Source organism: Colletotrichum navitas, assembly GCF_030913465.1.
Source record: "Colletotrichum navitas strain CBS 125086 chromosome Unknown LY79scaffold_103, whole genome shotgun sequence".
NCBI lineage: Eukaryota > Fungi > Ascomycota > Sordariomycetes > Glomerellales > Glomerellaceae > Colletotrichum > Colletotrichum navitas.
This window is the reverse complement of record NW_026850649.1, coordinates 20112-34850: the sequence shown is the minus strand read 5'-3', so window position 1 is coordinate 34850 and position 14739 is coordinate 20112. Positions and strand designations below refer to the sequence as shown.

Sequence of the window (14739 nt, the reverse complement as noted above, 5' to 3'; positions counted from 1 at the left end):
ACTGCTAGTGTCCATTCTTCCGTCCCCCTATTCATGCGTTGAATCCGTTGACACGCGGTGTTGGTTACGGCAACTGGGTCCGGCAGTCATCTTACCGCCCTTTTTGCTCTTGTCGGACTGGATGCAACAGAGGAACGGTCATCAGTTGACAAATGATTCGTACACGGCCAGGAAGCTTGTTATGCCACTCCGTAGCTCACGCGCAGCATTGCCAGTTACTCTTGATGACATCCACAATGACGCCGTGGTCCTCGTCCTGCTTCAGCCCACTCACAACCACAACAGCGACCACACCCTCAACACCCTGGACACGGATCGGCACGCCGCCACCGTGGATCGCGTACTTGCTGGCCTGCTCCGGGCTCATGCCGGACTTTGACGCGAGAAGCTTCTCGTCGCCGCCCATCTTGTTGTGGAGTAGCCACGTGCTGCATCCCCATCGCAGCACGCTATTGCGTTTGCGCTGTACCCAGATCTCGCTATCGGGGAGGTTGCCGGGTCCGACGGACGTCTGGAAAAGGGTCTGCTCGCTGTTGGCCAGAGCGATGGAAACCACCGTGGGCTTGCCATTTTTGAGGGCGAAGGGGAGGAGGCGCGCGTGCAGGAGGTGGCCGAGTTCAAAGGCGTCTTCGTATGTGAAGGATGAGAGGGTGAAAGAGTCCCCGTCCTCCTTGAGAGCTTCGATCTAATACGAGCGTTATCAGAGACCGTTGCAGCAATACGGTCGCAGCATCGGCTTTCAACACTCACATTGCGGGACGGAGACGGGATGCAAACAGGGGCGGCATCGGGGTTTCGAACGGCCTCGAGGGACTTCTCCAGGCCAAAGCCCGCGTGATTCCGGCGGGTCCAGACTTTTTGGGACATATTTGGCGGCAGCGATGGTGGTTTCGGGCCGTTGAGGTATGAGTCAAACGCTGGCCTGTTTGTGTTAATCGGCGTTTCTTCTGGCGAGCGACGAGTGTCGGAGCTAACTGATGATAAACTGTCGTCGTTGAGCTGAAGTCGACGTTCTTGTTAGTTCCTCCTCGTTCTGTTGGCTGCGGTGGCAACGCTCTTAAATCCTCAGCAAATGGACAAAACCCCGCCCCCTGCCATTCGATTCCCAGATCTCCAAAATTGTGGTTCCTCGCAGCCCACTTGGCGTTTCTCTCAACTCCTACAGTTGCCCCATTGGGAATCGGTGAAGTAGACTTACGGAGTCAGGAATCTCGTCTTGTCGCGTGAGCGGCTGCAGGGCCGGTTGAATGACGGGCGCCGCCATGCTGCCCGAGTTGCTGCCGACGGTGCTCGTCCGGCCCGTGCTGCTCTGCTTCTTGGGCGTCTTCGCATAGCGATGGAGTCCCCATTCCCTCATCCTGCGCTGGAACGTCTTGCCGTTTACTTCAACGCCCTTGGCGGCGAGGCCCTTGATCATGCTCTCAATGGTTTCGCGCCGGTCAAACGCCCTGGTGATCTCATCTTTGTATGGCTCCAAGTCCAGGCGGGGACGGCCAGGAGGCATTCTTTGGCTGCGCGGTAAGCGGTCCTTTTCCAGAACAATTTGAACTACTTGGCCACGGAGAATAGATGACGATGTGTGCTGCACGATGAACACCGCTGGCCACTCTGATGATCGTCGTTGCGAAAGAAAGCGTGAAGTGGAGGCCGCGCGCTTTGGCCAATTTCTGCATGTCTCAATCGGACAAATTTCCCGGCAATAGTCCGGATCGTACACCCACCCACCCCCGCCCTGACCTCCTGTCACAGGACGTTGACACGAACGATATCGCGAAGACCATATATGTCTATATCATCTCTTTGATATCGTAGAGCGAGTAGAACTGTCAGGTTTCACAAGGGAAGGCATGGCACAAAAAGGTGAGTCGATATTATTGGAACGACAAATTTTATACTGTTCGCTGTGCAGACAGACGCTATAAAATGAAACTGAGAGTTTGAATGTTTTGTGTGGGTTCGTCATGGCGTTCCGAATCTCCATATGACAAAGAGCACCAACACAGGCAGTGATGCCAAGTTGCGTTCCTGATTTTTAACCGGACGCCTTTATGGAATAATTGCTAGGCGACTTTACAATACCCTACGTCTTCAATTCTGCAAAGGCTTGACAGTTACATAAGCTCTCCCTTTTTGGATAAACGGGAATGGTTCACGTGCGAAAGTAGTAGATCCATCGCATTTTCCACGAAAACCCTATCATGTTCCCAGCAAGCCCGCACAGGAGTTGAACTCTATTGCAGCTGCCATAGAGAAAGAGGGAGTATGGAATGTCGCTTCGTTTTCTCACAAAATATCCTCCAGTAACTTGCCGTTGGCTGTTAAACAGTGCAAGGCTTCGAGTTGTACAGTTATGCCTCGTGCGGCACATAGCCGAAATCGTGTCGATGCATGGAACTGACCAGGGAAAACCAAAAGTGAAAAGACGGCCTCACTTTGATTATGACCCCACCCATGGCTGCGGAAAGGCCTTATGATCCGGGGCTTCGTTACGTGATCTTTTTCAACTTCATCTTTTCTTTCGTGTTTTCTTACTCGTGTGGTTGTGTTTTGCTGCCCCAAACAGGCCTTCAAATCCAACTGTGATCCCCCATCTCCATCTTGTGACATCGTCAATCAGTGCATACATAAAGCTTATCGCGGTCATTCATTTATAGCTGAGTTTACATCTGCGTGCAGGTGGCAGCAGCGGCAGCATGCCGTGACATGGGGCCGGGAGCTGTTTTGCGGCTCATGAATAAACGCAACATTTATCAGTCATCGTCATGGCCATAAAGCTGCTCTGAAACCTCGGGTGAGTAAGTGACAGTTGAGTTGTGATGACAAGTCTTCGTCTGAGACACAATCTGGGTCATCCTAGTTTGTGTCAGGAGTGAAGATCAGGTGAAGCATCAGGGGTTGCTGGCGTGTCACGTGTGCCAAATTCAACACTCCAGCATCAATCAATTCAATGGAACTAACTGCTCAAAGGCCATCCACACGAAAAGCCCGTCCCGAATCTTGAATGTCATTCCGGCTCCGCAGGGAACACAACGACGAGTCCTATCGGACCACGGCCGGTTGGCCCAATGGCAAGGCGTCTGACTACGATTAGATATGGTATCAGGAGATTCTGGGTTCGACCCCCAGGCTGGTCAAGTTATATTTTTGCGCGCGCGTCAGATGGATGACGGAAACGTGCCTGACCGACGGGCATTCATGCAGCTTAGGGCTCAATCTCGTTTCCGGAGAAACCAAGGATGGCCCCACATGGTTGGTTTCCTCGTTGTGGGCGGGAGCACGGTTCGTTGGTTGTTTGCTGGGCGAAAGAAAAAGCTTGCCCTCACCAGATCTTTTGATGTGAGCTGGCGGGGGTGGCTCAAGAGATATGTGTGGTGAACATCAGACGCGCCAAAAGCTTGACGGGTATCAAGCATCAGGTCAAGTTTTGGTCCTACAAACCCGGTTCGTCGGACGGCAATTGTATAGGGTTGATGGCGCTGTTTCGAGCCATTGTCCGCCCTTCGATAACTAATCAGAAGCCTAAACAAGCAGATTTCGCCGCCTGGGGAATGGCGGCGCAAACTCAGGGGCAGTCGGCATTTCAGTACGCATACTCCGTACAAGACGGTCCCTCTTAAAGTCGTTCAGGTACACGATGATGATCTGTAGCCTGTAGGCGACCCTAGGACCCCAGTCGGCAGCTCGGCTTGTGGCAGCGGTTCATTGGTGGTCGATTTCCCAGAAGTGTAATGTTCCGAGAGATCGACCGCGTTAGTATCATTGTGTGCCTGTGTGACCTCACGAGGGACGGACCGCTTTGTATCTGTATCTGTCTGTACCTGGCGGCCTTTGTGGCTTCGGCAAGGCCTATTCACCCCTCCCTCAGTACGAATAGTTTTAGGAACCATCTTCGCCGACGGGCGGGGGAAGTAAGGCTTTCACAAATCTACGAACCAGGCACAACGGTGCACTACGATCTGGCCAAGGCGATCAGTAACCAATGCATAAAGTAAAATCAAACTCTCATAACCGGCAAGTGGAACTGTTTAGAGAGCTCTGCCCCTTGATAGCACCCAATCTCTCGGCGAAGGCTGACTTGACTCGTATTTTGACCGGGATGAGAGTCTCAACCGGGACTCGGGTGTCATGGATCCCCCCCTCCACACAATCTTGAATCCCGTACACCAAAATGATCACGACACACGTCAATGGTGTTGTGGACGTGCCAGGCTGCTCCCTCCGACGACCGGGGTGTGTCACCTTAACCCCTAATTCCGCAGCGGCCGAGTCTCCGGGTCCAACTGGCTGGCCCCTTTGGGTCCCCCGGGATCCTTGTAGCAACTCAAGTTCAAGGATGTCGGTCAATACCAAAGACGGCAGAAAGCGTGCTCCCATAGGAAATTGCTTCCTTCACCATCAGTCTAGTCCCCCGTCCCCTCCTCCTCCACAGCCACCTAAAACTCTTCCACGTCCTAAACCGACCGCATCTCGAAACCGCAAAACCCCTTTGGTTGGACTTATTGGAACGCGTACGCAAGGTACTCAAGAAGAACCCATGTCCAGAAGGAAGTTGGCAGCGGCGTCTTCCTGCTAAGAAAACAATCAACAAGCCGATCCTCGACCCCATCGTGCGTCGACCGACGAGCCGCCGAAAATGTCGCCAAGACCTCGGCGTCGAATCATCCCAACTCCAGCACTCATCATATCCTACCTGGCAGCACAGTCTCGGGCTGTTTTCGTCAACGACTTTTCTGCGTACCCGGTGAAAGCAAGGTCATGTTTGGACGCGGCAGCGGCTGCGTCCGGCTGCACCGGTAACACAGTCACGGAGATGAATACATGTCTATGCGGAAATGGCGGCGACTTCGTGCTGACGACTGCGAGATGCGTTGAGAAGCAAGCGAGAGACCAGCTCGCCGCGGTTTATTCAATGCTTCTGACCTCCTGCACGGACTCGAGAACACCGCTGGGCGTTTCTCAGGCACAATTCCTGGACCCCGAGGACGACGTCGAAGACATAGTACCGACGACATTTGCCACTTCAACCACGAAACCGCCGGCCGCAGCGTCATCAACACAAGCACCAGGAACAATAACGTCAACGTCTATGATGACGTACCAGAGCGTGGCGCCAGGCGGAGTAACGGTGACGATAACGAGAGGAATCGAGGTGGCTCCAACCGGGACGACCAGTGGGAAGCAGGGCGGCGACGACGAGAAGTCGGGTTCTGATGACAGAGACACCCGCGTGGCCCTGGCAGCCGGGATTGCTGGATCGCTCGCGCTTCTCATGGCTGCGCTTGCGTTCCTCTGCTATCGGCGACGGAAGCAGGGCAGAGAAAAGGATAGGCAGGGCGGCCGTGGGGGCAAGTTTGCGGCATTATCCAGTGCGACGAGTCTCACGACAATGACGGCCTCATCGCCCCCTGGCCGGTCGACGACAGCATACAACGGAGCGAACGGCCTTGGACCTGATACCGCTCACACGGTGCAGATGGCAGCGGGTACCACTGCATGGAGCCACCAACAGCAACAATATGCACCGGAGAGTCCTCAACATTGGCAAAACCAGTATGGCCAGCATACGGGAAATTGGCCGTCGCCAGTCACCAATACTGACGGAACTATTGGGACATGGGCGCTCTCGCCCGTCTCTACATACCCCCCGAATTCAACAAGGGGGCCCGACTCACCAACATTACAGAACGCGAGTTGGAACGCACATGGGGCTCCTGCTGGCGTTCCCGCTCAACATCCTTCACATCCATCGAGAAACACATATACTCCCATCTTCGAACTCCCCGGAGATGAAACTCAGGCCGTCGAGGCTGACTCGACGCCCATTGGTTCCGCACAACCAGTACGTTCGCCCTCACGATCCATTCAATCGACACCAGTACACATGTCCGCACAGCCCGTTGCACTGGCACCGACACATCCCGGAAGGTCCAGGCAGATTGATGATGCACTGCAAATATCACAAGTGGAATTACCGCCGCCTCGGTACTCGGGTCCTTCATCAGGAGTCGAATGGGCTGGTGATGAAAAGAGACCCGGCTAGATGAGGGGGTCTCTAGCGATACAGCTCTTCAGCATAACGATATTCTATAAATTTTGTAATTATTACCTACTTATCCGTATGGAGATACTTGGGCCGTCATCGCCAACTTCATCTAAAAGTTTCAAATTCAATTCACTTAAAGATTGGCAATATCTTATATTACCTACCCTCATATATATATATGTATATATGTACGTATGTATGTATATGTGCAGTGGTAAAACGCAGTTATCACTAATTTTCGAGTCCTATGAAAAAAGAAGCTAGGAACTAAGAAAGTCTTTAATTAGTACTTATATTCCATGCAAAGAAATAAGCAAGTTTTCAGCGAATGCAAAAGAGTATGTCCCTAGCAAGGCTCGAACTTGCGACCTTTGGATATCCCGACCTTAGGGCAGGGTCATATAACGAATATGAGACCAACGCTCTACCGACTGAGCCATAGAGACTTCTGATAAGCCATGATAGCTCCTTGCTGGGGGATGACACTGAATGATGGATAAGAATACTGTGGATTCGATTACAGATTTTAACAGCAGTACAGCAGCAGCCATTAAGGCCGACTATGTTAAATAAAAGTCGAGATTTTAATAGGTCTATAGCAAGCGAAAATAAGACTTACTATAGCTATTTAGTAGACCTACTGCCCTCCTAATTAATAAGCTACTTTCTACTATGTAGCATCTGCTTACAGTTGTAAGTGTATTTACTGTATATTGTAATAATAGACAGGCGCCGGTCAGTGGTAGTAATAGTAGGTAATTGCTGACAACAGTGGTGCGTGCTGGCGATAGTGGGCAGGTGCTGGCAGCCAGGCGCTGGCAACAGTAGGTAATTACATTGCCCCAGTCGCACTGCTGACCTACCCCCTTTTGGGCTAGATCGGTACGTATGTGGCTCACTTCTCATCCTTCGTCAATCATATACAGCGGCATGTTTGCTCTTCGTTAACGGTTCCGAGGCGCGCGAGTTACATTATTCGGGAATCCTCTCCGCAATGATTCAAATCATGTTTAGAGACGAGAGCTTTGTAGGACATTATGACATGAGGCAGAATAAGAGTGGCTTGACGTCTCGAAACATACCAGAACATGTCATCTTGGAATTTTCCTGGAGGCTTTAAAGACGACGTTCTGATGGCTCTGAAACATCAGCAGAAATCATATGCCGTCGCTTTCCCCAGAAAGGCTATTTCCTATGCCTGACCGCATTCGTAAATGTGTCTTGCAAGACTGCCAGTCACGAACCCCGTCGCCCCCCAAGGCTTCAGACTAGTGCAGACGCAGAGCGGCCTCACAGAGAGGCCTCTTGTCAGCCTTACCCAGCCACAACAACATGCGGGCGTCGTATCCCGAACGCGCGTCCCGATAACGCTAGCCAATGGATCATAGGAGTTCTCCTGTAACCGACTCCTGCGGCTGAATTGCGGAACTGGGGCGGAGGATGCCTGCCTAGCTCGGAGGCGGTGCTTTCAAACCACGCTGACATACATAGGCCGGCGTGTCAAGTCCATATCATGACCCCTCCGCACACCCGGACGTCAGCGGGGTCGGGTAGCCTGGTTTTCTCATTTAACTATAAGTCGTCGCCAACGAACGGGTGCACTGCCGAGCGCATCAGCAAATCGGGGGGGGGGGTCTCTGAGAAATACTGTCAAAATCCCGTCGCAACCGGGAGAACCTGTCTTCTCGGGACAATGGTGGGCTTCTCCTCCGCGGCGGTGACGTCGAACTGCGACGACATCTCCCATCGAGTCGTCTCCACATCGGCCGAGCTCGATAGTCTGCTCAAAGCCATCGATCCCGGGAGCATTGAAGCCCAGCACTTGATCTCTTTCTCAGCAAAGCTCGAGCAGCTCAGAGATACTACGGAACGGCTACGGAGATGTCTGGATAACGCATCAGCTATCTCTCCTGGCCTGCGAAATGCCCTAGCCGTTTCGGTTCAACCATGCGCAGATGCAGCGGCAGTTGTGAACAAGCAGATCCGTAGACTCGACCCGGGCAACGTGACGGGCCTCAATCCAGACGTGATCTTGAGATATGAGAGCTACCACATGGCAAACACTCGTCTCTTCACGCAGTACATTCAGGTGGTCCAGATGTAAGTTTCCGAAAGCAATCAGTCTCGAGTATGAACAAGTCGCTGAAGATCCCGAGGCCCACGGTCACCCAGCAGGACTCAAGGCTCTCAGCACCGGACGGACATCGATTACTGGAGACGGCTGTAGAAACATCACAGATCGTTCTCACTCGAAGCGACATTCTCCAAGTCACGGAAGAACCCGGCAGCTCGGTCGTTTCCAATGCAGCAACTTCGAGAGAGCTCGAGGACATCCCGACAAATGCGAAACCACCAGACTATGCACCAGGCAACACAGGCAAGGGAAAAAACAAGGCCACTGGCCAGTTCTTCTCGTCAATTTCGAGTTCTTTCAAGGCAATGACGGCCAGCTTGCGAGCTAAACCAGAGCCGATGGTCATCGCCATGTGCCAGGCAGCCAAGAGCGGTGACGTGGGGCATCTCAAAGGATTCGTCACGCAAGGAGTCAACATTAACGGCCAGAACGACGAAGGATACACGCCGCTCATATGTGCCATCCGTGCCAATCAAATTGAAGCCGTCGAGTTTCTTATACAATCTGGAGCCGACCAATCGACCAAAGACTCGTGTAGTGGGAAGAAGAAGCCTCCTCTCTTCCACGCCGCCGAGTGTGGCTTCGTCCCCATTGCCGAGTTGCTCATGAACAATGGAGCAGACACCAAGGAGCGTTCCTGGTCTGGACAGCCATTTTTCGTTGAGGTTGCTAATAACGACCAGCTAGAGATGATCAAACTTTTCTTGTCCTGGGGATGCGATGCCAACACTAGCGCCATCAATGGACGCACCATCTTCATCCACGCCGTTCAGGCTGGGAGTCTTCCACATATGAAGCTTCTACAGGAGTTCGGTGCCGACATGAACGCTCGCGACATCACTGGCCAGCCCGCACTTCACATGGCTCTAGGGAAAAACCGTATGGACATCGTCTCCTTTCTCCTGGAGCACGGTGCGGACCCCAACGCGACGGACCTGACTGGGAGCAGCATGATTATCTCCGCGTTGCACAAGAAGAAGTACGATCTTGTCAAAACGCTTTTAGTCAGAGGGGCCGATCCTAACACCACGGACCTGATGGGCAAGGGGGTTCTCTGGACGACGTTGCAAAATAAAGACATGGAGGATACTACCAAGGTTGACCTTTCCCGGGCGCTTCTACAACGAGGGGCCAACCCTAATGAAGCTGACAGTTGGGGGGAGTCCATAATGAGCCTGGTCATCACGCTGGGTAACACTGAGCTTCTTCGAGTATTCCTGACGCATGGCGGGAATCCGAACAAGAAGCTAAAAGACGACACATTCCTCCTTTACGCTATCAGCACGGGGCGGACTGAGGATGCAAAACTCCTCCTGACACACGGCGCCGACGCGAATGCGGCCGACAACAAGGGCAGAACGCCTCTCATTGAGGCTCTTCAATCGGAAAACCAAGCCTTGGTGCAGAAGTTACTGGCTCACGGCGCGGATGTCAACAAGATGGGGAACGTCAAGCCACTGACGCTGGCGCGACTACTTCAGAGCCAGGAACTCATTCGAATGCTGACAGAACGAGGAGCTCAGGCTCCTATCCCACCCAAGCTGGAAACTGCTCCTCCACCTACATCAGTGTCTTCGAATGGACCAAGTGCGAGTTCCAGGCGGCAAGCTCCACCGCAGTCTAGTAGCGCAGAGATGCCTCCTCCATATACGGAAGCAAGTGCTGTCGATGGGTTGACAATACCAGGAACTCCAAGTGGCGTGCAGAGGTTAATATAGAGTGGCATATTTAAATAGCGAGACTTGGTATTGCAACGGCTTTGGTTCAACTGTGAGGCGCAAGAGGTGTTCGCTGCGTGTGAATCTCACCTACCTTCAAGCTTCCACTTACCCTACAGTGCACACTCTCCCCAGATATTGTCATAAACTCACAGTTGAGTCGTCCGACTCTACCGAATGATGTGCAAAAATAACTTTCTTCACGCTTTGGTGTGACAGCCCGCCTCTGAGCGGCCGTCTCAAGGGCCAACTCGAGCTGCCAAAGGATCAGACCTCGGGAAGTATCCTCTACCTCGCAAGCTCGGCCAGTCAGCGGCACAATTGATCGACACCTCGGTTATGATGCTTTCACGTGAGCACGTTGTTATCTATCCGGGCTTGCCGCCAACCATTTCGGGTCACTATAAAGTGGTTTTGAGGATGTAACCGGTATTAGCTACGTTTGATGTCGTACCTGTCTCCAACTAGGCTGACCAGAACATCGTAGTACTTGGCTTCAAGATGATGCTGAAACTGAACATGACTAAGCGGCCGTACGTTACTCCTGAGTCTTCAACCGTCACCGCGGTAGGATTTGTGCGTGAACTGTGTACACGGTCTGCTCTCAAACCTTAAACGACCTGCCCGCACCGCGATTGTCAAACAGCCCGACAGCGCATGGTCTAATATCTTATCGACATCAACAACAGGCTGAGAATTAGCAACCATCATTTATCCTTAGTTTTATCTCACATCTACGACTCTTTGCGGGATATAGCCATGTGCGGAATTACGGCCATCATTAAGCTCCGACGGGGTGGTCGCCCGAATGCGGTAAAAGAACAGTCTTGCCTTCACGTCGAGGAGCCAAGCAACCCGCAGAGGTACATTGATCTGCACAATAAACTGGCGGAGAGTCTTTCCAAAATTGCCCACAGGGGCCCAGACGCCGAGGGTATCTGGATCTCCGACGACGGAAGCATTGGTAAGCAACCATTGGCCATGGACATCCATCCATCCATCTAACAAGTACATCCCTAGGTCTGGGACACCGACGTCTTGCTATCAATGACTTGACACCCCATGGTGTACAGCCCATACACAGCGACGATAGGAAAATCCACGCAGTTGTCAACGGCGAGATTTACGACCACGACGCCATTCGTCAGCGTTGTGTTCATGACCACGGATACGAGTTCAAATGCCGCAGCGATAGTGAAGTCCTAGTTGCCCTCTACAAAATTTACGGGGCCCCGGAGTTCTTCAGACACCTCCGGGGCGAGTTCTCGTTCATTATATTCGATGAAAATGATGGGCGAGTAATTGTAGCACGGGATCGCTTTGGTATCAAACCCATGTTCTGGACCATTGTTGGCAACGGGGACGGCGAGGAGAAACGTTTGCTTCTGACCTCAGAAGTCAAAGGATTTCTACCGCTGGGCTGGAAACCCGAGTGGAACGTCGAAGGCCTTATCAGCGGCGCTTCTCTCCAAGCCGAGAACACGGTGTTCAAGGACGTGTGGAAATTAAATCCTGGAACGTGGATGGAGATATCTCAAGATGGCGACATTAAGCACCACCAGTACTGGGACCCGCAGTACAAAGACAAGGTGTGCAACCGCAGATAACACGATTTGTCACTTTACTGACACCAGGACAGCGCCAGGTGGAGACGCGAACTGTAGATGAGATGATTCAAGAAGTCAGGAGACGTATGGTTGAAGCTGTGAGACTTCGGCTTCGGGCTGATGTGCCTGTGGGGATCTATTTATCTGGTGGCATTGATTCCTCAGTTGTTGCTGGTATTGTGACCAAGCTAGTGCGTGAAGAGGGAGTTATGCTGGGTAACCAAGATGCCACGAAACGGATATCATGCTTCAGCATTCAATTCTCTGAGGGCTCAGGATTCAACGAAGCGGGTAAGTTCTCGCTATATAGAGCATTAAAAACTCGAGTTCGCAGCTTTACTGTATTAGACCTGCTAACCAAGCAACCGTTAGATATTGCTGAGCGTACAGCGACCTGGCTCGGAGTCCAAATCCTTAAGAAAGATATGAACGAAGAGGAACTGGCGAAGAACTTTGCCGACTGTGTCTATCACCTTGAAAACCATCACTTCGACCTCAACTTTGTAGGGAAATTCTGTCTTTCCACATTACCCAGGCAACATGGCGTTCCAGTTGTCCTTACTGGTGAAGGTGCGGATGAACTGTTTGCCGGTTATCCGTTCTTGTTGCAAGACTTTCTCTTGGAGTCTGACTATGCATGGCCCAATTCTCCTTTATCAAAAAACGATAGCATGCGTCAGAGTATGCAAAAAGAGGTGGCCGAAGACATCAAGAACATGTTTAACAGAATTGGGATGTTTGACCATCAGTGGGAAGAGATAGCCCCGTCATCTCCACACATCGACATAGCCCACAACGCTCTGAAGTGGCAACCGGACTGGAGTTTGTTCGCGCCTTGGGTTCGAGAGACTTACGGAGAACTTGACATGAGAGAGGTTGTCGCTCGGACCATGTCTTCTGAGGTCCACAATAATATGAAGGAAAAATGGCATCCGTTGCATTCGTCGCTTTACATCTATACTCGAGGTACGCTTGCCAACATGATCTTGACGAGTCTGGGCGACCGTACGGAGATGGCACACAGCATTGAAGCTCGGACTCCCTTTTTGGACCATCACTTGGCTGAGTATGTCAACTATCTGCCGCCTAGTCTAAAAGTCGGGTTCCATGAGGCAAAAGGTCAGGCGGAGGGAACCGGGTCGAGTTTGTGGTGGAAAGGCCTCAGTTCGGCCCGTCAGGCGCTGATCGAGAAGTGGATTCTCAGGGAGGCTGGAAGGCCTTTTATAACGCAGGAGCTTTACGAGAGGCGGAAGCACCCTTATTCGGCCCCTTTGAAGTGGCCTTGTGGGGGCCCTCTTCATCAACTTTTCAAAAACCTAGTGACCGAGACGTCGGTGAACAACTTGGGCTTTGTGGATTGGAATGACGCAAAAGTCTGGCTTGAAAGGGCGTTTGGCGATAACGCCGACTCCAACGCATTTAGAAAGTTGGTGGTTACTGGATCTTGGGTTGTCTTGAGTCAGAGATTCGGCGTCGAAAAGGCTGTCAGAGGGCAAGTGTCAAAGTGCTTTTAGGGCTGTTAGATGCCACTTATTATTTCAAGAAGTTGGAAGTTTAAATGCCAGTCATAGGAACCAGTTGCAGTAGTGTTTATGAAGAATGGATGTGGCAGAAGTGCTTCAGGTTCAATGTTAATGAGATTTGAGAAATGTCCGATTGTAGTAATAAACTTGTTGTACAGGCGAAAGGTAATATCCAAGTGCCAACTCATCGCAAATAGGGATGAAACCGCAGACCTGTGTAGTGAGAACTGTTGCGATATGGAACACAGCTCATATCTTGTTCAAACTCATCGTCTCAAAAGGACTAGCCACCAATTTCGAAGTCGACAAGTAAATCCCTTGCGGAATACTTGGCCGAAAGGCGAAGGTTGAAAGGTTCACTAGTACCCGTTTACTCGAGGTTGAAATCAGCAGCAACCTCACGGGGATATTGACCGCCGCCGTTGATCTTGTCGCCATTGTTCTTGTCGCCATCCGAGTCAACGCAATTGCCCTTCTTGTTGCGCTTGCACTTCTTATTGTTCTTGTCGCCATTGTTCTTGTCGTCATCCGAGTCAACGCAATTGCCCTTCTTGTTGCGCTTGCACTTCTTCTTGTCCTTGTTCTTCTTGTCATCGCCGGAGTCGGAATCGATACATTTTCCCTTCTTGTTGCGCCTGCAATTCTTCTTGCTCGTGCGTTGCTCGGGGGCATGGGCAGAGTTGGCAATAGCCTGAAAAGGTTGTAAGCTTGAGTTCGGGGTATCTTCACATAGATATACAACTCACCAAGATGCCCTCGCCGCGGGCCTTTCAAATAAAATGTTAGCTATACTCTCTTAATGTGATACGAACTACATGGTTCTTCAAGACTGGTGTGATTAGAAAACGAGCTTACAGCAAGGTCGGCAGAGCGCTAAAAGCAGTTAGCCAGTGTCTCTCAAGGGCTGGATGTCCAATCAATCACCTCAACGATATCGGTCTCGAGCGGCTCAACGATGGGTGCAGCAAGAGCAGTAGCCGCAATGAAAACCAGGCCGATTGTGGCAACTTGACCGATGGTAGGAATATGCATTTTGTCGACTGGGACGTATACGAGATTTGCGTTGGAAAAGAATAGAAAGATATGGAGCTGAAGAGAGAGAAAATTGGACCTGATTGTGATCTTGAAGGTGAGAGTGATAAACAGAAAGGAGGATGTTTGATGATGGACACACGAGTGAGTATTTATAAAGAAGCATGGCTTTGACTATTAGGACTCTTGGTTCATCACATACCCCTTTCCAACGACTTGGCCGACGTGCATCTGGCTTGATCATACTTGAGCTTGGATAACGATGCAGTAGTATCATGTATGGCATGGAGGCCCCGGCCTGAGCCAAGAAAATCTCACGTCCGTCCGACTAGGCAACTCACGGAGGCTCGACGACGAGCCTAAAGGTGAGATCGATGGTAGATTGCGATGTAAAATGGGTGGAAGAATGCCCTATCAATTAATGCAACTCGGCGTTGTGAACTATTATATGATACCTATCAAGGGAAAAGATAAGACACAGGAATTGGAAGCTGAATGTTGTGAATATGCTTGGCCGGTCTTTCCACCATAGATTTTACTATTTATCTTACCTCACTGCAGCTACGCATGGCCATGCGTGAACTGTGCGAGCGCAAGTAGAATCAGACGCCTGATTACGCGTTCAAGGATGGCGCCAATATAGGAATTTTCCTAGCGCCTTTTCTACTTGGCCGTTCTCCAT

The 14739-nt window shown here is 51.5% G+C and overlaps 6 protein-coding genes and 2 non-coding genes across 8 annotated transcripts; 4 read left to right on the top strand and 4 right to left on the bottom strand.

Annotated features, from left to right (window-relative positions):
• Positions 1-196: 196 nt before the first annotated feature.
• On the bottom strand, positions 197-867 carry LY79DRAFT_594254 (uncharacterized protein; the record flags this gene model as incomplete). Its single annotated transcript, XM_060561669.1, has 2 exons — positions 197-685; positions 751-867. The coding sequence occupies 2 exons, from the start codon at positions 865-867 to the stop codon at positions 197-199; spliced, it is 606 nt and encodes a 201-aa protein (XP_060408585.1).
• Positions 745-1732, bottom strand: LY79DRAFT_41772 (uncharacterized protein). Its single transcript, XM_060553148.1, has one exon. It carries the CDS (start codon positions 1502-1504, stop codon positions 1160-1162), a length of 345 nt encoding a protein of 114 aa, XP_060408584.1. The 5' UTR covers positions 1505-1732; the 3' UTR covers positions 745-1159.
• Positions 1733-3051: 1319 nt separating this feature from the next.
• LY79DRAFT_t258 lies at positions 3052-3134 on the top strand. Its single transcript has one exon. It is a non-coding gene; the product is annotated as a tRNA-Arg (tRNA).
• A 1370-nt stretch (positions 3135-4504) lies between these two features.
• On the top strand, positions 4505-6372 carry LY79DRAFT_41601 (uncharacterized protein). The gene has a single exon (XM_060553127.1). The coding sequence runs from the start codon at positions 4634-4636 to the stop codon at positions 6038-6040; it is 1407 nt and encodes a 468-aa protein (XP_060408583.1). The 5' UTR covers positions 4505-4633; the 3' UTR covers positions 6041-6372.
• Positions 6373-6384: 12 nt separating this feature from the next.
• On the bottom strand, positions 6385-6489 carry LY79DRAFT_t257. The gene has a single exon. It is a non-coding gene; the product is annotated as a tRNA-Met (tRNA).
• Positions 6490-7736: 1247 nt separating this feature from the next.
• LY79DRAFT_526746 (ankyrin repeat-containing domain protein) lies at positions 7737-9895 on the top strand (the record flags this gene model as incomplete). Its single annotated transcript, XM_060555867.1, has 2 exons — positions 7737-8143; positions 8200-9895. The coding sequence occupies 2 exons, from the start codon at positions 7737-7739 to the stop codon at positions 9893-9895; spliced, it is 2103 nt and encodes a 700-aa protein (XP_060408582.1).
• Positions 9896-10246: 351 nt separating this feature from the next.
• On the top strand, positions 10247-13127 carry LY79DRAFT_41604 (asparagine synthase). Its single transcript, XM_060553128.1, has 5 exons — positions 10247-10324; positions 10383-10859; positions 10916-11484; positions 11535-11793; positions 11875-13127. Exons 2-5 carry the CDS (start codon positions 10655-10657, stop codon positions 13014-13016), a joined length of 2175 nt encoding a protein of 724 aa, XP_060408581.1. The 5' UTR covers positions 10247-10324; positions 10383-10654; the 3' UTR covers positions 13017-13127.
• A 52-nt stretch (positions 13128-13179) lies between these two features.
• Positions 13180-14057, bottom strand: LY79DRAFT_707377 (uncharacterized protein; the record flags this gene model as incomplete). Its single annotated transcript, XM_060565045.1, has 4 exons — positions 13180-13716; positions 13772-13792; positions 13881-13898; positions 13950-14057. 4 exons carry the CDS (start codon positions 14055-14057, stop codon positions 13396-13398), a joined length of 468 nt encoding a protein of 155 aa, XP_060408580.1. The 3' UTR covers positions 13180-13395.
• Between the last annotated feature and the right edge of the window lie 682 nt (positions 14058-14739).